Here is a 27,066-nt window from a genome sequence, read left to right as displayed (position 1 = left end):
AGCCCAGCAGCTGCTTGGCATTGGCAAATGCCAAGGTGAGGTTGGCAACCCAGAGGTGAGGTTGGAGTTGGGGATGGTGGATCCCATAGGAACATACTTGAGAGGAGGGCCAGCTTACAGATGCCTCTTACTCTCACCTCTGACCTTGTCCTCCCTATCCCATCTGGGTGTCACCTTCCGACAGCTTGGGTAGCTTAAAGTCCTGATGATTTGACACGCTGTCAAGAGTTCTGACTGACTTAGGATTCCACAGAGGCAGACATCCAAGCCCAAAGGGCATGGGATTGAACACTGGGCATGCGGTGTTCCTGGATCAGGCTTGCCTGCTGTTTGGCATCTGGACAACCAGGCAGGCAAATGCGAATGGCGAGTGTAAAAGCAGAGGTTCCTTGGTCAGCAGGTTGCAACCATCACAGAGACTCAACTCTTGAGCGTTCTCTGAAAAGTTTCTTCTTTTCCTTCCATCTGAGCCTCTCCCCTCCTCTCATCCACCCCTTAGGGGGAAAATCTGACCTCAATCCAGGTCCCAGAAATGAAGAGAGGGAGGCTGATACATTGAAATCAGCCACTTGATTTGCAGTGGGTTCAGCTCAATGACTTAGAGGAGTGGGGAAGGATTGGTAGGAGTGAGCGCCATGGCTGACTTTGAGAAAAAAAAATAACCCCATGGAAGGCGCTTGGTTGTTCACAGAGTGAGAGGAGGGATTAAATCAAATATCGGGTGCACAGGCCCACAGCAGTCCATCCAATGTTTCTGAAGTTCAGGAGGCAGAAGCAGGGCTCTGAGTTGTCATGAGAGAGAATGACCACCAGAGGGCACAAAAGAGCATGTCAAGCCCAGCAGCTGCTCCGTGCTGGTTTTCCCAGGCCAGAGGTGGGGTTTGATTTGGGGGGCGTGGATCTCCCCACCTCCAGAACATGACTTGCAAAGAGGGCTAAGTTACAGGTCGCCTCTGACTCTCGTGTCTAAAATAATTCACCTGATAAGAAGGACCTTGTCCTGCCCTTCCTATCTGAGGGTCTCTTTCAGACAGCTGGGTAGCCTAAAGTGAAGATGATTGGACAGGATGTCTAGAGTTCTCACTGCCTTCAGATTCTGCAGAGGCTGCCTCTGAGACAAAGGGCATGGGATCGAATCCTGGGCTTGAAGTGTTTTGGTGTGGAACATGCATCCATGTCGTTGGGCCTCTGGACAGCTGGGAGGGTGGTTGTGAATGGAAAGTACAAAAGCAGCTGTCCCTTGGTCTGCAGGTTGCATCCATCCCAGAGGCTCCTCTCTTGAGGGTTCTCTGAAATTTTTCTTCCTTTCCTTTCATCTGAGCCTTTAATGCCCTCTCATTCACCCCTGACAGGGAAAATCTTACCTCAAGCCAAGTCCGAGAAGTGAAGAGGGGGAGGCTTATTCATTGAAATCTGCTCCCCATATTGGAGTGGTTTCCACCCAGTGACTTAGAGAAGTAGGGAGAGATTTGGAGGAGTGAGCACCACGGCTGCTGACTTTGAGAGAAAAATAAGCCCCCAGAAGGTGCTTGGTAGTTCTTAGTGTGAAAGGAGGGATTACATTGATTATTGGGTGCACAAGCCCAGTGCAGTCCAACGAGGGGCTCTGTTCAGGAGGCAGGGCTGTGAGTCATCTTTAGAGACATGGCTGCCAGAGGGCTCGGGAATGCCAGCCAAGTCCAGCACCGGCTTGGTAGTGGCACTTCCAGGTTCAGAGATGGGGTTTGAGACGGGAATGGGTGGATCCCGCAGGAGGTTGAAAAGGTTTTACTTACAGGCTGCAGCTACCTCTTCAGTCCCAATTGGCTCACCCAGTAAAGGGAAAATCATGCTGCTTTTCAAATAACTGGGTCACCTTTAGTTGGCTCAGCCAAACAAAGCCCGCGTTATTGGATGTGCCTCCAGGGTTCAGGCAGCCCTGGGGTTCTCCAGAGGTAGAACTATGAGCACTCTGGCAGGTGGCTGGAGTACTGGGCATGCAGTTTTCCAGAGTTCTGGGGTTTGGCCTCAAGAGACCTGGGCTCCTGCTCGTCGGTGAAGAGTGAGTGTAAAAGCCAACGTCTTTTGGAGGGAGGCTGACTTTATGCCAGAGCCCTCTCTCTTGAGGGTGTTCTGCAAAGCTCCTTAGTTTTTCTTCCATCTGAGCCCCTCCTTCCTTTTAAGCACCACTGAGGGAACATCTTACCTGAAGCCAGGTGACCCAGAATAAGGGCTGGCAAAGCAGGGTGGGGTGGGTAAGTAATGTAGAGCCAGTTGCCTGACACAAAGTGTGTTCCCCTGATGGACTCAAAGGAGTCCTGACAGATAGGGAGCAGGGAGGCATATGGAGGACTTGGAGGGAGAAATGACAAACTCCATAAGGCCTGTGGTTTTTCTGAGAGAGACCGAGAGAGACAGAGACTGAGGGAGAGAGAGACTGAGAGAGAGACCAAATCAGGCTCCCAGGTGCTCAAGAGCAGTGCCAAGAGAACCAGACGGGGTCAGGAGGCAGACGTTTGGGACGAGACTGGCTGGGGTGGTAATGGCCTCTGGAAGATGAGGAGCTATGACATGCCCAGCTGCTGTTTGGTGTTGGCACTACCAGGCTCAGAAATGGGGTTGCAGGTGGCACTGGTGGCAGCCTGAGGATGTGCCCAGTGAGGAAATTAGAGTTATGGGTCACTTCTGACCCTGCGACCCCAAACACCTCCCCTGTGAGCGAGTGTGTAGTTCTACCTTCATGACCAGGGGGTTATCTGCACAGGGGTAATGGCGCCCTAAGACCTGATGATTTGACAGACTATCTGGGGTTGGGGATGATCTGAAAGCCTTTGGTTTCTCCAGAGGTACAAGCCTGAATCCACATGTTTTGAGACTTGGGCATGTCCATTTAAGAGAACAGGTTTTTGTTGGGGGTGGCATCTGGAAAGCAGTGCCTGTGGACCTGAATTGAGTGTGTAGAAGCAGGGTTTTGGGCTGCCCAGGATATGCTCTTCTGAGAGCTATGTCTCAAATTCCTTCCTGGAATTCCTTTTCTTCCTTATCTACCTGAGCCACCGCTTCCTGTGAGTTACCCAGGAGGAATAAACCATAGGTAGGACTATATCACATGTATTAAGGCAGGCAGATGAATTTTCAGTTGGTGAGCTGACCTGAAGTGGGACAAACTGGTGGACATAGGGTAGTGGTGTTGGACAGGGAAGAGGAGGGAGAGTGCCGGGAGATTTTGAGAGACACATCTGGCCTCCTGTTAGGCACAGCGTGGTACTTAGAGTGACAGGAGGAGGGAGCTCAGCCATCAGGTGAACAAGGTGAGTGTGGTGCATCACGGCTTTGGTCCAGAGGCCAGAGGAATGGCTGTGAGTTGTTATTTGAGAGGTTGGCTGGCAGAGGGTGAGAGAAAACAGGCAGAGCCCAGGAGCTGCTTGGCATTGGCATATCCCAGGCAAGAGTGGCGTTCCAGTTGGGGGTGGTGGGTCCCACAGGACATGCCCTGCGTGAGGGTCTACTTTGCAGGTTGACTCTACCTCTTGGGTCTAAATTAACTCACCTGATAGGAAGGACCTTGTCCTGCCCTTCCCATCTGAGGGTCACTTTCCAACAGCTCAGGTAGACTAAAGTCCCAATGATTGGACAGGCTCTGAAGAGTTCTGACTGCCTTTGGATTCTACAGAAGCTTACATCTCAGCCCAAAGGCATGGGATTGAATACTGGGCTTGCAGTGATTTTGCAGATCAGACTTGCATGGTGTTTGGCCTCTGGAGAGCTGGGCAGGTGGTGGTGAATGGAGAGCGCAAATGCAGCGGTTCCTTGGTTGGCAGGTTGAATCCATCCCAGAGATTCATCTCTTGAGGGTTATCTGAAAATTTCTTCTTTTCTTCCATCCTCCCCTCCTCCCATTCCCCCCTGAGTGTGAAAATCTTACCTCTTGCCAAGTCAAAGAGATGATGAGGGGAGGAGTCTTCACTGAAGTCCTGTCACCAGATTTGGAGTGGGTTTGGCTCAAGGACTGAGAGGGGTGGGGAAGGTGTGAGTGCCATGACTGACTTTAAGAGAAAAACAACCCCCTGGAAGGTGCTTGCTTGTTCTTAGAGGGGAATGAGGGATTAAATCCACCAAGGGGTGCAGGAGCCAAGGGCAGTCCATCCAGGGGGTCCGTTCAGAAGGCAGGAGGCAGGGCTGTGAGTTGTCATTGGAAAGAATGTCTGCCAGAAGCTCCTGTTGTGGTGCAGTGGAAACGAATCCAACTAGGAACCATGAGGTTGCAGGTTTGATCCCTGGCCTCACTCAGTGGGTTGAGGATCCAGTGCTGCCCATGACCTGTGGTGTAGTTTGCAGACATGGCTCTGATATGACATGGCTGTGGCGTAGGCCAGCAGCTGTAGCTCTAATTGGACCCCTAGCCTGGAAACCTCCACATGCTGCAGGTGCAGCCCTAAAAAGCAAAAAAAAAAAAAAAAAAAAAAAAGTCAAGAAAAAAGAAAGAATGTCTGCCAGAGGGTGCTAAAACATGGTCCAAGCCCAGGAGCAGCTTGATAGTGGTACCTCCAGGCTTAGAGATGGGGTTTGAGATGGGGTGAGTGGATCCCCCAGGAGGTGTCCATTGAAACGGGGTTACTTAGAGGCTGCAGCTGACATGCCAGTCTGAATTGGCATACCCAGTAAAGGATTCTGCCTTCTAAATATCAGGGTCACCTTCAGTCGGCTCAGCTAGCCCAAAGCCCCACTGTTAGATGGATCTCCAGAGTCCAGACAGCTGAGAAATAGAACTCTCAGCACGCAGGCAGCTGGCTGGGGTATTGGGCATGCAGTTTTTCAGAGTCGGTGGTTTGGCCTCTGGAGAGCTGGGCTGCTGCTGGTCATCAATGAAGGGTGAGTGTAAAACTGATGTCTTACCTGACAGGCAGTCTTTATGCCAGAGACCTCCCTCTTGAGGGTTTTCTTCAAAGTTCCTTAAATTTTCCTCCATCTGAGCCTCTCCTTCCTTTCAAGAACCACTGAGGGAACATGTTACCTGCAGCCAGGTGACACAGACTAAGGGCTGGTGAAGCGGGGTGGGGGTGGGGTGGGGAACTAGCATAAAGCCCATTGCCTGAGACAGAGTTTGTTCCCCTGATGGACTCAAGGATTTCTGAGAGATGGGAGCAGGCAAGCCCATGAAAGACTTAGAGGGAGAAATACTACCTTCCACATGCTCTTTTATTTTTCTGAGAGACAGAGAAAGACCAGATCTGGCTCACAGGTGCTCAAGAGAGTGCTGACAGATTGGGAGCAGGGAGGCACATGGAAGACTTAATGAAATACCACCCTCTATGGATGGCCGTAGATGATTCTGAGAGAGTGAAGCAACAGGAGGACCAAGCCAGGCTCTCAGGTGCTCAAGAGCAGTGCCAACGGAACTGGGTCTGGTCAGGAGGCAGAAGTTTGGGATGAGAATAGCTGGGAGTGGGAATAGCCACTAGAGGTCGAGGAGCTCCGACATACCAAGATGCTGCTTAGTGTTGGCCCTTCCAGGGTTAGAGATGGGGTTGTAGGTGGTGCTGGTGGCACCCCAGGGACCTCCCAGTGAGGAAAGTTGAGTTACAGCTGCTTCTGACTCTCAGGTCCCAAACACATCCTCTGGGGGTGGGTGGGTAGTTCTTCCATCATGACCAGGTGGTCATTTCCATAGGGGTCACGGAGCCCTAAGTGCCGATGATTTGACAGTCTATCGGGGGAGCAGGTGTGGTTTGACCAATAGCCTTTGGTTTCTCCAGCAGTATAACCCTGAATCCACAGGTACTTGTCTTGAGCATTGGGCATATCTGGTTTAGAGAAGGGGGCTTTGGTTGGGGGTGGCACCTGGAAAGCAGTGCTTGAGGACATGAATGGAGAGGTGTAGAAGCGGCATTTTTGGCTGTGCAGGATGTGCTCTTTCCTGGGTCTAAGTCTCAAATTCCTCCCTATGTTTCCTATCTTTTTCCTAACTGAGCCATGGCTTGCTACAAGTAACCCACGAAAATGAACGATGGCGAGAAATAGGTTGCATGTATTCAGGCAGCCAGATGTATTTACAGGTGGTGAGCTGAACTGAAGTGGGATCAGCCGGACGACATGGGGTAGTGGTGATGGGCAGGGAGGAGGAGGGAGAGTCGCAGGAGAGTCTGAGAGAGACCTCTGGCCCCTGTAAGGCACACAGTTGTACTTAGAATGAGAGTAGAAGGGAGTTGGGCCTTTAGGTGAACAAGGGTAGTGCGGTGCCAATATGGCTTTGGTCAGGATACAGGATTAAGGGCTCTGAATTTTTATTCAACAATTCATCACCAGAGGGTGAAGAGGCACTGACAGAGCCCAGCAGCTGCTTGGCATTGGCGAATCCCAGCCCAGAGGTGGGGTTTGAGTTGGAGGAGGTGGATCCCCCTGAGGCACGTATTGCAAGGAGGGCCAGGTTAAGTTTACCGCTGACTCTCAAGTCTAAGTTAACTAACCTGGTTGGAAGGACTTGTCCTGCCCTTTCCACCTGTGGGTGGCTTTCAGACAGCTCTGTAGCCAGATGATCCCCCAGGAAATGTCCATTAAAAAGTGGTCACATACAGGCCACAGCTGACCCTCGAGTCTCAATTAGAACACCTGGTAAAAGAGATAGTGTTCTGCCTTCCAAATATCAGGGTCACCTTCAGTCGACCCATGCAGCCCAAAGCCCACGTTGTAGGACAGGCCATTGGGGTTCATATGGCCTTGGGGTTCTCCAGAAGTAGAACTCTGAGCATGCAGGCACATGGCTGGATTACTGGACGTGCAGATTCCCAGAGTCCCGGGGGTTGGCCTCTGGAGAGCTGGGCTGCGGTCATCACTGGAGAGCGAATGTAAAAGCCAATGTCTTGTGGTGGGCAGGCCGTCTTTATGCAGGTGCCCTCTCTCTAGTGTGTTCTGCAATGTTCCCTACTTTTTTCTCCATCTTACCTGAAGTCAGGTGACATAAAACAAAGGCTGGAGACGTGCGGTGTTGTGGGGAATAATGCAAAGCTGGTTGCCCGACTCAAAGTGTGTTTCCTTGATGGACTCAAAGGGGGGCTGACACATAGGGAGCAGGGAGGCATTTGGAGGACTTGGAGAAATACTGTCCTCCACAGGGCCTCAGAGTCTGGAGAGAGATGGAAGGACCACATCAGGCTCCCAGGTGCTTAAGGGCAGTGCCCGCAGAACCAGTTGGTGTCAGGAGACAGAAGTGTGGGACAAGACTGGCTGGGAGTCGTGATGGCCACTAGAGGACAAGGAGCCGTGACACACCCAGCTGCTTGGCACTTGCATATCCCAGCCCAGAGGTGCGGTTTGAGTCCATGGTTTGGGTCCCTCTGGGGTCTGCCGTGTCAGGGGGGCTAGGTTACAGGTCACCTCTCACTCTCGGGTCTAAATTAACTCACCTGATAGGAAGGACCTTGTCATCTCTGGGTCACTTTCAGACAGCTCAGGGAGCCTAAAATCCAGATGGTTGGACATGCTGTCAAGAATTCTGACTGGGAGTTCCCGTCATGAAGCAGCAGAAACAAATCTGACTAGGACCATGAGGACGTGGGTTCGATCCCCAGCCTCGCTTAGTGGGTTAAGGATCTGGTGTTGCTGTGAGCTGTGGTGTAGGTCGCAGACACAGCTCAGATCTGGCATTGCTGTGGCACTGGCATAGGCCGGCAGCAACAGCTCCAATTAGACCCCTAGCCTGGGAATCTCCATATGCCAAGGGTGCAGCCATAAAAGGAAAAAAGACAAAAAGGGGGGGGGTTCCCATTGTTCTCAGCTGTTAAGGAACCCAACTAGCATCCATGAGGACAGGGGTTCAATCCCTGGCCTCCCTCAGTGGGCTAAGGATCCAGCTTTGCCATGAGGTAGGTTACAGACATGGCTTGGATCCCACATTGTTGTGGCTCTGGTGTAGGCCTGTGGCTACAGCTCCAATTAGACCCCTAGCCTGGGAACTTCCATAAAAGAATTTGGATTGCCTTCAGATTCTCCAGAGGCTGACATCCAAGCCCAAAAAACATTGGACTGAATACTGGCCCTGCAGAGTTCCCAGATCTAGTTTGCATTGCTTTTGGCATCTGGGCAGCTTGGTGGTTGTCATGAATGGGGAGTGCAAAGGCAGCGGTTCCTCGGTAGCATTTTGCATCCATCCCGGTGTCTTGTCTCTTGAGGGGTCTCTGAAAATTTTCTTCTTTTCCTTCCATCTGAGCCTCTCCCTTCCTCTATTTCACCCCTGATGAAAATTCTTACCTTAAGCCAAGACACAGAAATGAAGAGCAGGATGCTGTTTCATTTAATTCTTGTCACCTGTTTGGCTTGGGTTTGCTTCTTTTACTATGTCTGGTGTAGTAGATAGAGAAGAGTGTGAGTCATTTTTTTTTTTAATCTGGAGAGAGAAATACCCACCCCTTAAAGGTATTTGCTTGTTCACCTTATTGTGAAAGAAGGTACAGATCCCACCTGCCCCTCCCCGGCCATACCTCCAGACTCAGATACTGGGTTGAAGATGGAACTAACTGGATCTGCCTAGAGTTGTGATGTTGTTTACAAGCGACTCTAACTCCCCCAACCTCCCACCAACTGCCTCACCTCAGGCACAGGACACACCTATGCCTTCAAGTGTGATGGGCCTTTCTAGTCTCCTTGGGTGGCCCAAGTGCCAGAGGGTTTGACACATTCCCTGGGGTCAGACTGTCCTTTGTTTTTAATGCTGGGCAGGGCTCTGGACCTAGAAACACCTGTCTTGAACCTTGGGCTTGCAATTTGCTAACCTCTGACTTGTGTGGGTTGTCATTTGGAAAAGGGGTCTGTTGGGAGTTCCCATTGTGGCACAGCAGAAATGAAACTGACTAGTATCCATGAGGATGCAGGTTCAATCCCTGGCCTCACTCAGTGGGTTAAGCTGTGGTGTAGGTTGCAGACATGGCTCAGATCCCACATTGCTGTGGCTGTGGCATAGGCCAGCAGCCATAGCTCCATTTTGACCCCTAGCCTGGGAAGTTCTATATGCCCCTGCAGTTCTAAAAGGCAAAAAAAAAAAAAAGGAAAGAAAAGGGGTCTGTTCTTCGTGAATGGAGCACAGAAACCTTGTGATGGATTGGTGGTCAGCTTTGGGACCCCTGTGATTTTTTCTCTCTCAGGTGTCCTCCCCAAGTGTCCTGCTTTCCTCTTCCTCCCCTATTGGAACCCTGTTAGTGGGACCTATCTGAAAACCTGTAACATGAGCGGGGGTGGAGATTTACTGAGTAAGGTCTGGCTCACAGGCCTAAAGGGTGCTGAGTGTTTTAAATCCCCTTCACAGGATTGAAAATGTGGGGCTTCTGACAGATTTCAGAAGCAGAACCCTCTCTGCCCTGGCCAGGCGCTCTTGCCACCATGATTTCCTTACTCGTATCCCTCTCAGCCCACTGAAATACCCTACAGGCAGGGGTATGACTACCTCGAAGTCACAAGGGCACTCACCCTCACCACCCACACAATCCCTACTCCCTGAAATCAGCCACAACCCCCCACCTCCTTTGAAGTCAAGTGTAAAGGTTTGAATCAGTCAGCACCCTTCAGCCCTGGACCCAGCTTGAAATTAAGGATAACACAGCATTTCTTCACATGACCTGGATTTGGGTGGGTTTTTCGTCACTGGGGTTGGCAGAGCCAGAAGAGGCTCAGGTGGGGAGGGGAAAAGGTGGTTGGGGCAGAGACCTCTGGAGAGAGAGGGCACAGGGATAAGGACAGCCCATCCCAAAATAACCACAGATTTGAAATTCTGGTACTTTCCACAACCAGAAGCCCAGCTTTCCAGAAGTCAAAATGTACTCCAGCCTGATAATAGAAACAGTACCAAGACAGGTATTTCTGGATCCAGAGAGCTGCCTCCAGACAAAGGGCACTCAGAACCCAGACATGTTGTCAAACTCTCTAGCCATTGGGCAACTGTCCATACAGGAACTGAATCATAGATGTTGTGGCAGAATTATTTCCCCACTCTCAAAGGAGGCAAATTTGGCCAGAAGGTCAGGGACACCATGTACCAAAATAGAAGGCTCTGGGCACCACTGTGGGGTGCCAAGGACCCATCTCTCAGCCTTTCCTCTGCCTCCCACAGGAGAAACTTGATCTGCACTGGCCTGGGCCACTTGCCAGCCTGATTTCTTAACTCTTCTCTCCTGCAGGGCAGTGAAATGCAGGATGGGCAGGGATAGGGCTATCTCAGAGTCAGCCAGGACACTCACCCCACCCGAGACCACTCCCTGAATCAGACACCCTGCTTGGTAAGTTAACAGAGGCCACTGGCCATCAATCACCACCCCCCAGCCCTGGCACCTGGCTTGAGATGCAGGACCTCCCAGGCATCATTTACTTTACCTGGATCTAGGAAGATTCCTGGGCACAGGGTTTCCCGCAGAGGAGGAAGAGGCTCGGCTGGAGCAGGAAGAAGGAGGATGTGGAGATCTCTAGAGAGAAGGGCACAGGCACAAAGAAATTGATAGGCTGAGACCTGTCCCCCACAATACCACCACAGCCCAGATTTCCTGAAGCCAAGTATTACACCAGCCTGATTCTAAAACATTGCACACCCAAGACTGAAGCCAGGATTTCTGGGTCCAGTGTTGTACTTCAAACAAGCAAAGGACACGCAGGCCCCAGGCAGCCTGTCAAACTCTCTAGCCATTGGGACACCCAATCACACAGAGAATGAACCTGAGATGTGATGGCAGAATCTGAAACATCTCTGAGTTGAGGCACTTTGGGCCACCAATCATTTTCCACCATGTATCTGCGCCTGGTGATGCAGCCGTGGTGCTGCAAGGGGGCAGGGGTGTTGGGGGCGAGGGCTCTGCTGTTACAATGGCGCCTTCTGATGGACAGGGGCTGTAGCTGCAAGTCTCAGCCCTTCCTCTACCCCCCACAAATGAACCCTGCTCGTCACTGGCCTGGGGCCTTTGCCAGCTTGATTTTCTTACCCCTCTCCCTCTCAGTGCACTCAAATGCACAATGGGTGGGGGAGTGACTGTCTCACAGTTGCCAAGGCCTCTCACCCTACCCAATTTTATCCCAGTCTCTGAAATCAGCAACCCTGATGTTTAAGTCTGGGCAGCAGGCTTTGAATCAGCAGCCTTCCCCAGGACTCAGCTTGGCATCCTAAACAACCCAGCCGTGATTCACCTTACATGGGTTTAGACCACTTCCTTCAAGCGGGTGTCCTGCAGACTAAAGCGGCTCAGGTGCAGAGGTAAAAGGGAGGTTGTGGTGCTCTCTGGAGAGAAAGAGCCCAGCCATGAGCATAGCCCACCCCATCTCCCAAATACATTCATGACATGAAGCCCAGCTTTCCAGAAGACAAACTCCCCGCCATGATGATTCTAGAAAACTGCACCTCCAGTATTCAAGCCAGGTGTTTCCTGGTCCAGAGTTCTGCCTGCAGACAAGCCAAGGGCACTCAGACCACAGACACCCTGTCGGCCTCCCTCATTTGGGGGCCACCTGACCAGAGAGGAATTGAATTAGACATTTAATGGCAGAACTCTATCCCCTGCTGAGTTGAGGCAAATTGGGCCACCCTTTATTCATGTCACTAGGTTTTAGGTGTTTTCCTCTTTACAGGAGTTGGGTAGAGGAGGAGGGTGTCCAGATGGAAGGGAAAAAGGAAGCTTGGGATCAGTTTCAAGAGAAAGGGCACAGGGGCAGAACTTCCTTGCCTGCCTGCTTGCATCTCTCATAAGCGTCCTATCTTAATAAATCTATTTCTTTTATTTGTTTATTTTGTTTGTTGGTTGGGTTTTTTTTGTGGTTTTTTTTTTTTTTTTTTTTTTTTTTGCTATTTCTTGGGCCGCTCCCGGGGCATATGGAGGTTCCCAGGCTAGGGGTCGAATCGGAGCTGTAGCCACCGGCCTACGCCAGAGCCACAGCAACATGGGTTCCGAGCCGCGTCTGCAACCTACACCGCAGGCAGCTCACGGCAACGCCGGATCATTAACCCCCTGAGCAAGGGCAGGGACTGAACCCGCAACCTCATGGTTCCTAGTCGGATTCATTAACCACTGCACCACGAAGGGAACTCCAATAAATCTATTTCTTGCCTATCGCTTTGTCTCTCACTGAATTCCTTCTGCATGGAGATATGAAGAACCTGAACCTCAGTGAGTCCAGACACAGGTGAGCTCATGAATAAACCTGAAAATGATGTGAGGCTGGAGACAGAGACGGGAAGAGAAGGCTGAGAATGAATCAGTGTGCCTGGCTTTCTCCAGTACCTGTCACTGCAACCCTGGGACTAGTTCACCACTCAGCATGAAGACCTGGGGCTGGGCTATGTGTGACATGACACTGAACAATTCCTATCTGAGGCAACAGAGCAGGAATACTGCTTGGCCCACCATGCAACAAAAATGTATGAAATCGCATTAGCAGAAAAACAAGATTTCTGGGTCTTATCACAGAAAGGCTTTTTTCCTCTTCTAGATGAATGTTCACCTCTCATTGAACAACTGTTACTCCCTTTATTTCTACCTGAAAAGAAAAAAAGAGAGAAAGGGCACAGGGATGAGCGTAGCCCACCCACCAAAATAGCATTACTTTGACACACTCCATTCATGGCCACCAGCCCAGCTTTCCTGATGCCAACCCCTTGCAAGACTGATTCTAGAAACAGCACACTCAAGATTCAAGCCAGGTGTTTCCAGGTCCAGAGTTCTACCTCTGGACAACCAGAGGGCAATCAGACCCCAGACAGCCTGTCCAAATGTCTGGCCAAAGGGGCCACCAAACCAGGCTGGAAGTCACCCACATATGTGAAGGCAGAACTATGTCCCCTCTGTGAGGTGAGGCAATTTGGGCCAGAGGGTCAGAGGCCAGCTGGTATCAAGCCCTTTGCTCAGGGCTCATCCTTGGGATTCTGTCCACCCCATGCCATCCCCAGTTATGAGCCTGGAGGGACCTCCAGAAAGCAGCAAGTGGGCTCTGCTGGTGCTGTGATGCCCTCTAGTGGCCACAAACTTTAAAAACATCTCAGCCCTGTCTCCTGCCTCTCTCCCCAACCCCAGGGGCAGAAATGACGCACCCTGGGTACCTGCCAGGCTTGCTTTGCTCTTCCTCTCCTACTAAAGACAGTGAAGTGCCATACAGAGGGGGTATTTTTCCTCAGTGTTTCCCAGGGTACACACCCCTCCCCCCTGATCCCACTATTCTGAATCAGGCACCCTTTATGTCACAAGACTGGCTTTAAATCAATCAGCCCCCCTTAAATCATGTGATTTGGCTTTAGACCGGGTTCCCACAGGAGGGGTCAAGGACAGAAGGAAGAAGCTCAGGTGGAAGAAGAGGGATCTTTGGAAAGAACTCTCAAGAGAAAGGGCACAGAGATGGGCACAGAGCAACCCCCCAAAAGACCACCACATTGACACGCTGCATTCATGACCAGAAGCCATACTTTATAGAAGCCAAATGCCATGACATCCTGATTCTAGAATTTTGTACATCCAAGATTCAAGCCAGGTATTTCTGGGTCCAGAGCTGTGGATCCAAACGATCAAAGGGGACTCAGACCCCAGACAGCCTGTCAAACTCTCTAGCCATTGGGCAACTGACCAGACAAGAACTGAACCATAGATGTGAAGGCAGAACAACGTCCCCTCTCTGAGGTGAGGAAAATTGGGGCAGGTGGTCAGAAGTGCACTGTACCTAAGTCCCAAGCTCTGGGCACCTCTTTAGGGTTCCACTGACCCATCTCCTACCTCTGAGCCTGGAGGGGCAGCAAGGGAGCTGCAGGGGTGGGGAAGGAGGGGAGGCTCTGCTGGTGCATTTGTGCCCTTGTGTGGCCATGTTTTCTGACAGTAATTCTAGTCCTTCCTCCAGTCTCACTCAGCAGCCCCTGGGGTACTAACCCTGGGCACCCGGCAGCAAGATTTTGATCCTCTGCTCCCTCTAAACATAATGAAGAATGTATTTACTGACTTCTTCATTAACTTATTCTCTTAAATATTTATTTTTTATTATTTATTGGGTGCCACCTGCGACATTAGGAAGTTGTCTGACAAGGTTTTGTTTGTTTGTTTTTATCTTTTCTAGGGCTGCACTCACGGCATATGGAGGTGCCCAGGCTAGGGGTCTAATTGGAGCTGTATCCGCCAGCCTACACCAGAGCCACAGCAAGACAGGATCAGAGCTGTGTCTGTGACCTACACCACAGCTCACAGCAATGCCAGATCCTTAACCCACTGAGTGAGGCAAGGGACTGAACCCGTAACCTCATGGTTCCTAGTGAGATCCGTTAACCACTGAGCCACGACGGGAACTCCTCTAAGGTTTTGGTCTTCCAGTGCAGCTCTCACCACAGCCACAGCAGTGACAGAGACAGACTCTTAAGAAAGGCAGCCATGCGGGAACTCCCTGAGAGCTTTTCTTGGTATCAATCAACCCAGCTTATTTCATCAGACCTGGTTTAGGTCAGGGCTCCTTAACCCTGGTGCGGTCACTGAAAAGAGAGGCTCATATGGAAAGGAATGGAGGAAGTTTCCCTAGGACTCTTGAGAGAAAAAAGCAGAGGGATTAACACAGCTGCCCACCAAAATGCCATGGAAAACATGATCCATTCATTAGCACCAGCCTCTATCCACGTTCCTAAACCCTTGACAGTCAGGACTTTGAAACTGTCAACTCACAATTCAAAACAGATGGAGTTTGGTTCCAGGCTCTTGCCTCTGCAGGAATACAAGGCACTCTGATACACAGGGAAACACAGGGAAACCCTCAAGAATTCTAAACTCTGCCAAAAGACCAGGCTGACAATCCACATCAAATGCTGAAGGGACTCCTCTGTCCTCGGCCTGACAGGAGATACCTTGGAGCAGAAAATCACAGGTGCCAGGAAAACAAGCATAAAAGTCTAGGTGCTTGCTGTGGAATTTGCCCAAAACACCATAGACCCTGAACTCTGAGCCTGGACATGCAGCCATGGAGTCTCCAATGGGTCCAGAAGGTACTCTGGCGCCATCGTGTGGACATCTGCTCTAACAGCAACTCTCAGGTTTTCCTCCTCTCTGGCTCAGCAGCCCCGAGGACTGCATTGGCCTCGGGCAATATGCTGGTGGGCTTTCCTTCTTCCACTTTCTTGAAATACCAAGAGAGGACCACAAAATGGACTATTTCCCTCCCAAAGGATTTCAGAGCGCTGAGGCCAACCTACCCACGCCACTCCATTCAAATTCTCAGCTTCCAAAATATCAGCATTATTCCATTTTTCATATATTCATGTACTTATGCATTTATGAATAGAGGTATGTATCTAGGAAACTATTGATTTATTTTCTAAACTATCCAGCTTTTAATCATTCATTTGTGCATGTCTTCTTCTAATTCTTTCACTTTTCATTAATGCTTTCTTTCTTACCTTTCTTTCTTTATTTCATTCTTACTTTAATGACCCCACTCAAAGCCTGCACAAGTTGTCTGCCCATCGATGGTTTGCAAGCCACAAAGATTGCTGAAACCAACACAGGGACAAAGACAGATCCTTAATCCAGGGGGCCAGGAGGGCTCTCCACCAGAGCTTACTCTGCATCAATCTACAGGCCTTAATTCACCAGACCTGGCTTTAGAGCAGCTCTTCCTACCAGGTGCATAGAGAGAAAAAAAAGAGGCTCACGTAGAGGGAAAAAAAAAAAAGCCGAGATGCAGGAGACCTCTTGAGAGAAAAGGCACAGGGAATAGTGCTGCTGCTCAAGTCTGTTTAAGACTTTCCATTCACCACTCATAGGCACTTCATCCAGATCACAACCAGAGGCTGGGCTGGGGTTTCAAAATTGCCAGCTCTGCAACTGATAACTCCACAAGAAAAAAAAATAATCAAAATATGGGAAAGACATGAAAAGATATTTCTCGCAACAAGATATACTGGTGGCCAACAAGCACATGAAAAAAGACTCACCATCCCTCATTGTTAGAGCGAAATGCAAATCAAAACTACTATGAGGTCCCACCTCACCCCTGTCCAAATGGCCTTCCTGGGTAAGTCTACAAATAACAAATGCCGGAGTGGGTGAGGGGAAAAGAGAGCATTCTTAAACTGTTGGTGGTTATGTATATTGGTTCAAACACTGTGGAGGTAACACAGAAAATACAATAGAAAGGTCCTATGACCCAACAATCCCACCCTTGGACATATATCCAGGGAAAAGTTCCTCGAGGAAGATACCTGCACCCCGTGTTCTTTGCAGCACTATTCACCATGGCTGAGAGATGGAAACAAAGTAAACATCCCATGACAGATGAGTGGAGTAAGATGATGTGGGACATATACACGACAGAATCCTACTCAGCATGAGAAAAGAACAAGCAACTGCCATTCACAGCCACTTGCATGGAACTAGACACACTCATACTAAGTGGAATAAGTCCAAAAGAGAAAGACAGTACCATAGGATATCACATCTCTCTGGAATCTGACATAATGTACAAATAGACCTTACCACAGGAAAGGAACTCAGACTGGAAAACAGACTTCTGGTTGCCAAAGGGATTAGGATGGTGTGGGAAGAACTGGGAGTTTGGGTATGATGGATGCAAATTCTTGCACTTGGGAGTTCCCATCGTGGCACAGAGGAAATGAATCCGACTAGGAACCATGAGGTTGCAGGTTCAATCCCTGGCCTTGCACAGCGGGTTAAGGATCTGGTGTTGCCGTGACATGGCTCGGATCCCTCACTGCTGTGGCTCTGGTGTAGGCTGGTGCCTACAGCTCCGATTAGACCCCCTAGCCATGGGAGTGGCCCTAGAAAAGGCAAAAAGACCAAAACAAACAAATTCTTGCACTTGGAGTGGAGAAGAAATCAGATCCTGCTGTATAGCACAGGGACCGCTCTCTAGTCATTTGTGATGGAACAGATGGAAGCGAATGTAAGAAAACACTATGTATAATACATGTAAGACTTGATTACTTTCCTGTAAAATAGAAATGGATGAGCACAATACATCAAGGATAATGGGGAAATTCATAAAATCAAAACAAAAATAGCAGCTCTGCTTTCCTCAGAGAAGGTCTCTGGGTCCAGACTCCTGCCTCTCAAGAAAAAACTGGCAATTTGACCCCATTAAACCTGCCAAGATTTCTTACCAATGTGACATCCAAGCAGAAGTAGTTATCAATGATGTGCATATGTATGTATGTATTTATTTACATCTTCATGTATTTACTTCTGGATGATTCTGGACACATGTGGCATGCAGATATCATCTGGCCAAGAGTTGAATCCATACAACAGCTGTTACTGCCCAAGGCTCTTAATTAAAGCCCTCTGCCACCATGTGTATAAAGCCAGAATATCTTTTTTAGTGCTTTATCTTGTCAATTCACTTAGCTACCATGGAGGAATGTATGTATGTATTTATTGGCTATTTTTATCAATTGATCTCCTTCTTTGAAATATTCATTTTTATTTATTCATTTCTTTGGATGCCAAGTGTGACATTGGGAAGGTGTCTGGCCAAGTTTTGATCTCCCAACACAGCTCTTACCACAGCCACAACAGCGACATAGACAGACTCTTAAGTTAGGCAGCCATGAGGGATTTTCCTGAGAGCTTGCTTGGTATCATTCAACTTCACTTAATTCATCAGACCTGGTTCTGGTCACTCCTCCATACCGTGGTGCAGTCACTGAAAAGAGAGGCTGATATGGAAAGACAAGAGGGAAGTCTCCCTAGGTCTCTTGAGTGAAAAAAGCACAGGGATTAGCACAGCTGCCCACCAAAATGCCACCAAAGTTGTCCACAATCCATTCATCAGCACCAGCCTGTATCTGGATACCTAAAAACTCAAGTTGCCAGCTCACAATTCAAAACAGATGCTGTGTGGGTCCTGACTCCTGCCTCTGCAGGAACACAAGGCACTCTGATACACAGGGAAGCCCTCAAGCATTTGACAGCCTCTGCCACCAGACCAGGCTGCCAATCCTCATCAAATGTTCAAGGGAATCCAGTGTCCTCTGCCTAACAGGAGGCATTTTGGAGCAGAAAGAAACAGGTGCCCAGAAAAAAAAAGCCCAAACCTCTGGGTCTTGCTGTGGATTTCACCTAACAGACCATGAACTCCAACTCTGAGCCTGGACATGCAGACACGGAGTCTCCCATGGGTCGAGCAGGTACTCTGGCGCCATCGTGTGGACATCAGCTCTAACAGCGACTCTCAGGTTATCCTCCTCTCTCTGGATCAGCAGCCCCCAGGATTGCATTGGCCTTGGGCAGTGTGCTGGTGGAATTTCCTTCCTCATGTTCTTAAAATATCAAGAAGGGCCCTACAAAGTGGACTCTTTCTCTCCCAAAGGCTTTTAGAGCACTGAGGCAAACCTACCCAATACCACTCCACTCAAACCCTCAGCTCCTAACCCATCACGTCAGGAGAGATTTATTCCATTTTTCATATATTCATACACTTATGCATTGATGAAGATAGGTGTGTATCTAGGATACTTGATTTATTTTCTTACCTTTTCAACTTTTAATCATTCATTCCTGAATGTCTTGCTGCTTTCATATCTTTCGTCTTTCTTTTCTTTCTGCCTTTCATTTTTGATCTTAATTTACTGACCCCACATGAAGTGTGCCTAAGTTGTCTGAAAGTTGTTGGTTTGTAAGACTCAGAGATTACTGAAACCAACAAAGTGGAAAAGACAGATGCTTTAGCCAGTGAGCCAGGAGGGATCTCAACCAGAACTACCCTAAAATATACTGGCCATAATTTACCAGACCTGGCTGTAGACTACATCTTCATAACACATGTATATACAGAAATAAAAGAGGCTAACATGGAAAGAAAAGAACGGAGTGGTAGGAGACCACTCGAAAGAAAAAGCACAGGTAATAGTGCAGCTGCTAACCAAACTGTCACAGTTTACCACCCTTCAATTCACCACCCACAGGAAAATGAACCAGATCCAAAAACCCAGACCAGGCTAGGCTTTCAAAACTCACAGCTCCAGGAGTTCCTGTCGTGGCTCAGTGGTTAACAAATCCAACTAGGAACCATGAGGTTGTGGGTTTGGTCCCTGGCCTTGCTCAGTGAGTTAAGGATCCGGCATTGCCGTGAGCTGCAGTGTAGGTTGCAGATGTGGCTCAGATCCCATGTTGCTGTGGCTGTAGCATAGGCCAGTGGCTACAGCTCCGATTAGACCCCTAGCCTGGGAACCTCCATATGCTGTGGGAGCGGCCCTCAAAAGGCAAAAAGACAAAAACAAAAACAAAAACAAAAACAAACGAACAAACAGAAAAAACCTCCAGCTCCATAAATGATAACAAATACACAGGAAAAAAAAAAAAAAAACCATCAACCCCATGAAAATCGGGCAAAAGACCTGAAAAGATATTTTTCCCAAAAAGATATACCGATGGCCAACAATCACATGAAAAAATGCTGACCGTCACTCATTAGTAAGAAACTGCCAATCAAAATTATTCTGAGGGACCACCTCATACCTGTCCAAATGGTCATAATTAGTATGCCTGCAAATAAGCCTGCAGTGATTGTGGGAAAATGAGTACCTTCTTCCAGTCTTGGTGGGTATGTATATTGATAAAACTGCTACAGAAAATGCTATGGAGGTAACTCATGAAACTAAAAATAGAAAGACCCTAGGACAGAGCAATCCCACCCTTGGGAATATATTAGTACAAAAGTTCCTTGAAGAAGATACATGCACCCCTATGATCTTCAGGCACCAATCACCATAGCTGAGACTTGGAAACCAATGAAATGTCCACAGAAACATGAATGTATTAAGACAATGTGGTTGTCAAGATTTCTTACAAATGTACTACTCAGCAATTAAAAGAAAAAAGAATTTTTTTTTTTGTCTTTTTGTTGTTGTTGTTGCTATAAAAGAAAAAAGAATTTTTAAAGAAGACATCTGGAGTTCCCGTTGTGGTGCAGTGGTTAACGAATCCGACTAGGAACCATGAGGTTGCGGGTTCGATCCCTGCCCTTGCTCAGTGGGTTAAGGATCCAGCGTTGCTGTGGCTCTGGCATAGGCCGGTGGCTCCAGCTCCGATACAACCCCTAGCCTGGGAACTTCCACATGCCGGGGGAGCGGCCCAAGAAATGGCAAAAAGACAAAAAAAAAAAAAAATTAAAGAAGACATCTGAAGCCACATAGATGGAACTGAAGACACTCACACTAAGTGTAATAACTCCTAAAGAGAAAGACAAATACCATAGGCTATCAATTCTGTGTGGAATCTCAAACATAGGGCACCAGAAGACTTTTACACAAAAAAGGAACTCATGGACATGAAAACAGACGCCTAGTTAGCAAAGAGACAGTGGGGATGTGGGAAGGACGAGGAGTTTGGTGATAAAGGATGCAAATTCTTGCCCTTGGAGTGGGGGTGCAATCAGATCCTGTGGTACAACACAGGGAATACTATCTAGTCATTTCTGATGGAACATGACAGAGAGGAATGGCACAAAAAGAAAAACAACATACCTGTAAGAAAGGATCTGGGGAAAAAAAAGGAAAAAGAAATACATAAAGGGTAAAGGGGGAAAAAATAACATTGAAAACAAAGAGGAGCTAAGGATACCCCACAGAAGGGCTCTGGGTCCAAACTATACTCGCTAAAAAAAAAAAAAAAAAAAAAAAAAAAAAAAAAAAAAGAGCATTCTCAACTAGTTTAGGTTGACAAGTTTTCTCAAAAATGCAACACAAGAACAGAAGACGTTATCTGTGGTGTAGGAAACTATTTCTTCATGTCCATCTTTACGTGTTGCTTTCCTGACTTCTGGGTGATTCTGGACCCACTCGTGGCAGGCAGCTTTGGTCTGGCCAGGAGCTGAATCCACGCTGCAGCTCGTCCTAGCCCAGGCTCGTGCAGAAAACCCTCTGCCACCGCATGTAAACGGTCAGCAGGGCCCCTTTCCGTGCTTGACCTGTCAATGCCCTTAGCTACCCTGCGGGAAGGTATGTACGGATGGATTGACTTCCCTGTCACTGGGTCTGCTGCTTTGAGATAGTCCCCTTTACGTGTTCCTTCATGTGGGTGCCGCCTGCGAAGGCACTGGGCAGAGGGGTCTGGCCAGCTCATGACCTCCCAACGCAGCTCTTGCCACAGCCGCTGCAGGGACGGAGACCCACTCTCAGGACACGAGGGAACTCCCTGAGAGCTCGCTGGGTGTCAAGCCACCCTGCCTAACGCATCCGACCTGGTTTCAGTCAGGGCCCCCTCACCCCAGCGCGGTCCCTGAGAAGAGAGGCTCGTGGCGAAAGGCAAGGGGGACGTCTCCCTAGGTCTCCGGAGCGACCAAAGCTCGGGGCTTAGCACAGCCGCCCACCCAAACACCTCCGAGGGCCGCCTTCCACGCATCCATCAGCGCCAGCCTCCGTGCAGGTTCCTAAACCCTGGGACAGTCCGGGGCTTGCCAGCTGCCAGCTCTCAGTTCCCAAGAGAAGCCGCGTGGGTCCCGGCTCCTGCCTCTGCAGGAACCCTGGGCACCGCCATCCCCACGGCAACCCCCAGGCCTTTCTCAACACTCTGCCACCCGACCAGGCGGCCGAGGCGCCTCAAAGGCACAGGGGCGAAGGCGCACCTGTGTCCTCTGCCCGATAGGGGCCATGCTGGAGCAGAGAGTCCCAGGGGGCCACGGAGAGCAACCCCAAACCTCTGGGTGCTTGCTGCCGGTTCCACCCCACACACGCTCAAGCCCTGCTCTCAGCCTGGACCTGCGGCCTGGGAGCCAGTCAGGGCTCCAGAGACGCAGACGGTCCCCTGCCGCCCTCTGGTGGACAGCTGCTCTCACAGCGCCTCTCCGCGCCTCCTCCTCTCTCTGGCGCCGCAGCCCCCGGGGCTGCAGTGGCCCGGGGCACCAGGCAGGCGGGATTTCCCCTTCCTCCAGGCTCTGCAAAAGCAAGAAGGGCTCCACAGGGTGGCCTCTTTCTCTCCCAAGGTCTTTCAGAGCCCCGAGGCCAACCTACCCCCCCCCGCCCCCGCATCGGGAAGGATGGCCTGCTTCCGTTTCCCAGGGATTCATGCCTGGAGGCCTTTAGGAAGAGAGGCGTGGACCTTGGAACCTACGGATGTATTTCCTCCACTTTCCAACCTGTACTCCTTCATTCCTACAGGTCGGCCTGCTTTCCTTCTTTCCTGTTTCTTCCTTTCCCTCTCTCTTTCCATCTTCCTTTCCTTTCCTCCCTTCCTTCTTTCGTTCTTTCTTTCTTTCTCTACTGACCTCACCTGAAGCGTGCAGGACGGGCTCCCAGTCGACAGTTTGCAGGCCGCCGAGGTTCCCAAAGCCACCGCAGGGACCGAGGCAGATCCTTAACCCAGCGAGCCAGGAGGGCTCTCCACCAGAGCTTCCTCCGCATCAATCTACCTACCGGCCTTAATTTACCCGACCTGGCCTTAGAGCAGCTCTTCCTACCAGGTGCATAGAGAGAAAAAAAAAGAGGCTCACGTGGAGGGAAAAAAAACGGAGTTGCAGGAGCCCTCTTGAGAGAAAAGGCACAGGGAATAGTGCCGATGCTCACGAAACTGTCACCGTTTTAGCACCTGCCACTCACAGCCCGCAGGCACTTGGTCTGGATTCTGAATCCCAGGCCTGGTTAGGGTTTCAAATTTGCCCCCTCTTCAGCAGTTGCAAATCATCAGTAATTAACAACAACCCTCTTCCACACTCTAACCTTAACTCCAACCCTAACTCTAACCTGAGCCCGCCCCTAAACTTAACCCTTGTCTGGAACCCAAACCCCTTATTGAAATCCTAATTGGAACCTGAATTGGTTCCTTAACCCTAAACAGAATCTGAACCCTAATCCTGTGGGCCTCTGGCTCCTTGCCCATTTAGCTGCGTATTCTGGCAGGGCCTGCTCTTTTGAGCCCCGTGGCGCCGGGTCCCTGTCCATGTCTGTTCCACACCCAGTGCTGACCTGATGTGTGCCCTGGGAGTGGTTGTGATTAAGCAGCCTCCCTACAGCAGGCATGGAGTTGCTTTGTGTGTCTTCCCGGTGGGCATTGCTGGAATGAGGTGAGAAGGACAACATGCTGCAGGTCCTTGTCCCCAACCCAGGCTCATCCAGAGTGCCAAGGTCAGCAGGTGCTGGCTGCTGGGCCGCACGAGGGAGTCCCCATGAGTACCTCTTGATTTCCCCCTGACAACATGCAGGCTTCCTTTGAACAGAGTGGACAGCCCACCCCAGGTGGGAGCTCCTGGTGACCCTACAGGGGACAGGGCAGGGAGAGGCCAGGAGGGGAGAGGGTGCCCATAGGGTAGGGGACCAAGGGGTCTGGGTTTGAGCTGGGGACGGATGAGCAGGTGGTGACTGCGACCCAGGAAACCTGCCCTGGTGACCTGTAGCTGAACCTGCTTCAGGGGGAAAGGTCTTCTTGGTGACCCCCAACACAGGATTGTTAAACAAATCCCCTCTAAGGAAGGATTTCTAACACAATCCCCTGAAGGGAAGGCTTGCCAAGTGAATCTTCCTAAGTGGAGGCCGGTGAGGTGGCCCCCTCAGAGGAGGGCTGTGGAAACTGCCAGGGGCAGGCGAGCCCCCTGAGTGGGCAGTGGGTGCACTTGTGCTGGTCACTGTCCACAGCACAGGCCTGGCCCTGCCAACATCAGGACCCTGTCATCTAGGTGTCCTCGGACAGCAGCTGATTTTAGGCATAAAGGGGGAGCAGCTCATGAGTGTAAAACATTTTCAGAGGAAAGCAATATTTGATGACTATACTGTTCATTTGTTGACTTTTTTTAGCCACAATTTTTCCAGTTTTATGGGGGAAGATGTGGGGATTATAGACGAGTCAAAATTTAAATTTTCAGAATCTGTGTATCTGCAGCTTCAGTACCACTGATGACCCATAGTTTTACGGCTAGGAAAGGATTGTTGATTTTACGTACCATGTAACAATCTGCTGTGATGACAGGACAATTAAGATTACAACGGTACCTAGCAAATGGTTTCAGTTGGCCTCCTTGTGCATCTAGTGCACGTGTATGAGTCATTTTAGTCGCCAACAGGATGGAAGCTCCAGTGGGGACCTGGGATGGTGGCGTCAGGTCTCTTCTGGTCTGTCCTCGTGGGAGCCTGGGCTGCATTACAAGAAGCTCCCAGCTGACTTTTGGGTTCTGACCACCACGTGACGAGAGACATTGTTAACGGTTTTGTTTTGCATGTTGCAACGGGTCCTAACTGCTCCCTACCCCAAGCCCTAAACCCCAACCTACCCCAACCCTGAGGGACGCGAGACCATCTTCACTGTGTTGCCCCTTCACTGTCTCTCGTTGTTGAGGCCGCCATGGCAGCAGTAGACTTTGACCTGTTCTCCAGTGGAAAAAGCAAGTGGACCAAATAAACAACGACCCGCTCCACACTGATCCCAAATCCTGCACTTAATTACTTGGAAAATATTGTCCACTAAGTTGGAAATGTTTGCCTTCTCTGTACTGTGTGCTGAGACCTGAGGTGCAAAAGCCACCGATGGGCAACAGGGCTACCAACTCCAACTTCAAATACAAAAGAAAACTGTAAATGCACAACCAAGTGCCCAGGCTGCTCTCCAGGTTTCCGCCCGAGCGATTCCTGAGACACGGCCCAGCAAGTTCTCTCCCTGCCATCTCGGGGGCCCGGTCCATCTTCCTGATGGACTCCTGGGAGGGGATCAGGGCATGTGCATGATCCAACCCCAGAGCCCAGATGCTGACGTCGATGTACGGCTGGATGTCCTGGGTGAATCCATGGTGGCCGAAGACCACCTAGGTGGCACATAATCTGCTGGCCAGCTGTTCATGGCTCAGAAGTCCCCGGCCTATAAGGGCCAGGATGCCCCACCCCATTTACGTAAAGAGCTGCCTGGTGAGGGGCTGTAAGATGTCCTTCCCAGGTAAGGACCTGGAAGGAATCCCCTGAAGCAGGTGGACCCCAGAGTGAAAGGTCCCCAGGTCCCCTGAAGCTGTTCCGTCCCCACCCTTTTCCGGGAAGGATTAGGTTGCAGGGCTGTCTCACTGCCACACTCTTCCCCATTCCACCCGTACTCCCTGCTGGCTTCCCGGGGGCCACGCCCCAGGTCCGTCAGTATCAGCAACGCGGAGTGTCTAACTTTCCTTGCAAATGACCCCCACTTCCCTCGGCACGTCTGGACCCGTTTCTATTCCATCCTAAAGCATTTCCCCATCTGCAGGTTGAGCTCTGATCACAGACACCAAGGGGGACGGCTCAGGCAGGGTGAGCCCATGGGGCTTGGCCTTCAGGACTTGCCCAGGTGTAATTCCCAACCCGCCCCACTCCTCCGGCACCACAAGAGGAAGCAAGGATCAGGCTGCCCTAGATTGGCAGGTAGCAGGTATGTCCACACTCAAGGGGACAGCCTTCCCGTCGACACTGGAGGGCCATCTTCTAATCGGTCCTCTCCCGACTTGGGCTCATCTTTGCACTCGGATATAAACGTGCGGAGTTCAGTCTCCGGGAACCCATCCTCTTGGTAATGCTGTACAGAAGGATAAAAGAGGTTTTCATTGTGAAGTCCCTTGAAAACACATGTATTTCAAATTCAAAGTGGATCATTGGCAACAGAAGGGACCAATAGTATACCTACCAGTATAAGGTTATTAGAAATGTATTCTGCTTTTCCATATTTCAAAGGCCTCAAACTGACTTTTAAAATATCCACTGTGAGTGATAACAGCTTGCTTTTTTTTTTTTTTTTTTTTTAGGGCCAAGCCCTTGGCATATGGAAGTTTCCAGGCTATAGGTCCAATCAGAATTGCAACTGCCAGCCTAGGCCACAGCCACAGCAACACCAGATCCAAGCCATGTCTGTGATCTATACCTCAGCTCACAGTAATGCAGGATCCTTAACCTACTGAGCAGGGCCAGGGTTCTAACTCGCACCCGCACGGATACTAGTCAGGTTTGTTACCACTGAGCCGAACTCCGGATAACAGCTTTTCAGCTCGTGCCCCTGACTGTACGGCTCATACATGGCTAGAACTTCGTGTATCGCTATTCCCTGACTGCTGCTCAGACCCAGCCTCTGGTGTGGTCCCAAACAAGCAGGGGCTTTCAGAGAGTAGCGGGTTCAGCCACAGCATATTCCAAACAAAGAGGTCGACTTTTCTTTACGAGAATTGGATTTTAAAAAATTTTGACTGCCTCAATTATCTGCTTCAGTACCTACTGATCTTTATAATTCTAATAAAAGATTAGAAAGGTTGTTACAATTCCTCAGAGACAAAACGTTCAACGTTCTAGAAATCGTTTCTCTGTCATTCGTGTCTCTCAGCATCTAAAATCAAAGTCCTTCCCGCTACCCTGAAGAACTTGCCCTTCCGTCAGCTCCCTCCCCCCGGGTCCTCTACTTCACCGCCACTCTACCAGTTCTAGCAGATGCGGCTCCTGATGGTTCTTGATGAACCTACCTTAATTGTTTCGTATGTATCAGTGATCAGTGCGATGAAAAGACTTAAGATCATGTATATAAAGAGGCTGATGAATGAGTAGAGGTAAATTCTGCTAAACAGCCAGACCAAGTAACTTTTTTGCTGCATTTTTGCAAAAGTGGCAAACATATCATCTCCATTTATCAGTGAGAAAAGGCACTCGGAAACCACATTCAGAGAACGGAACTGGAAAAACACAACAGAAAAATTCACCTCATTTCATGTTCCTTCCCATCGGAGGCTTTGAGCATGACACCCCATTAAAAATAATGGGAATATCCCCAGGTGCCCTTTCAAACACATAACCTGGGGTAAGTACAAGCATTTTTTTAAACAGGAGACATCACGCAGAAGTTTAACAGCATGTACCCACTGGAGACACCCAGGGAAACGGAGTCACTCCCACAGGCATTTTTTTGGTGACACTTATAGCATGTACACGCCTGCTGTTTTTCCCGGAAAAATCAGCTCCTTCTTGACGCTCCTCCGAATAAGAGCAGCCTGAATTCAAGACAGAGGGGCTGGTCTGCACACTTCGTGTTTTTCTGAGCTAAGCCTTGCTCTTCTCTTTACCTTCGTAGAAAGAGGTCCTTGAAATGCTTTTGCAGAAAAACCCAGGCCCCAACCATGCATGCTCATGCTTCTTGCTTTAAACTTCATTTCCATTCAAGATGA

General features: G+C 49.8%; 1 protein-coding gene across 1 annotated transcript in view; it reads right to left on the bottom strand.

The window, feature by feature from the left end:
• The window catches only part of MCOLN3 (mucolipin 3), a 31,231-nt gene continuing 27,850 nt past the window's right edge, over positions 23,686-27,066 (bottom strand). The window contains 2 exon segments of the mRNA XM_021090354.1: positions 23,686-25,439; positions 26,371-26,577. Coding sequence (XP_020946013.1) covers positions 25,308-25,439; positions 26,371-26,577 — 339 coding nt within the window. The 3' untranslated portion in view covers positions 23,686-25,307.

Source organism: Sus scrofa, chromosome 4 (assembly GCF_000003025.6).
Source record: "Sus scrofa isolate TJ Tabasco breed Duroc chromosome 4, Sscrofa11.1, whole genome shotgun sequence".
NCBI lineage: Eukaryota > Metazoa > Chordata > Mammalia > Artiodactyla > Suidae > Sus > Sus scrofa.
The sequence above is the reverse complement of the archived record's forward strand: the minus strand, read 5'-3'. Positions and strand labels throughout refer to the sequence as shown.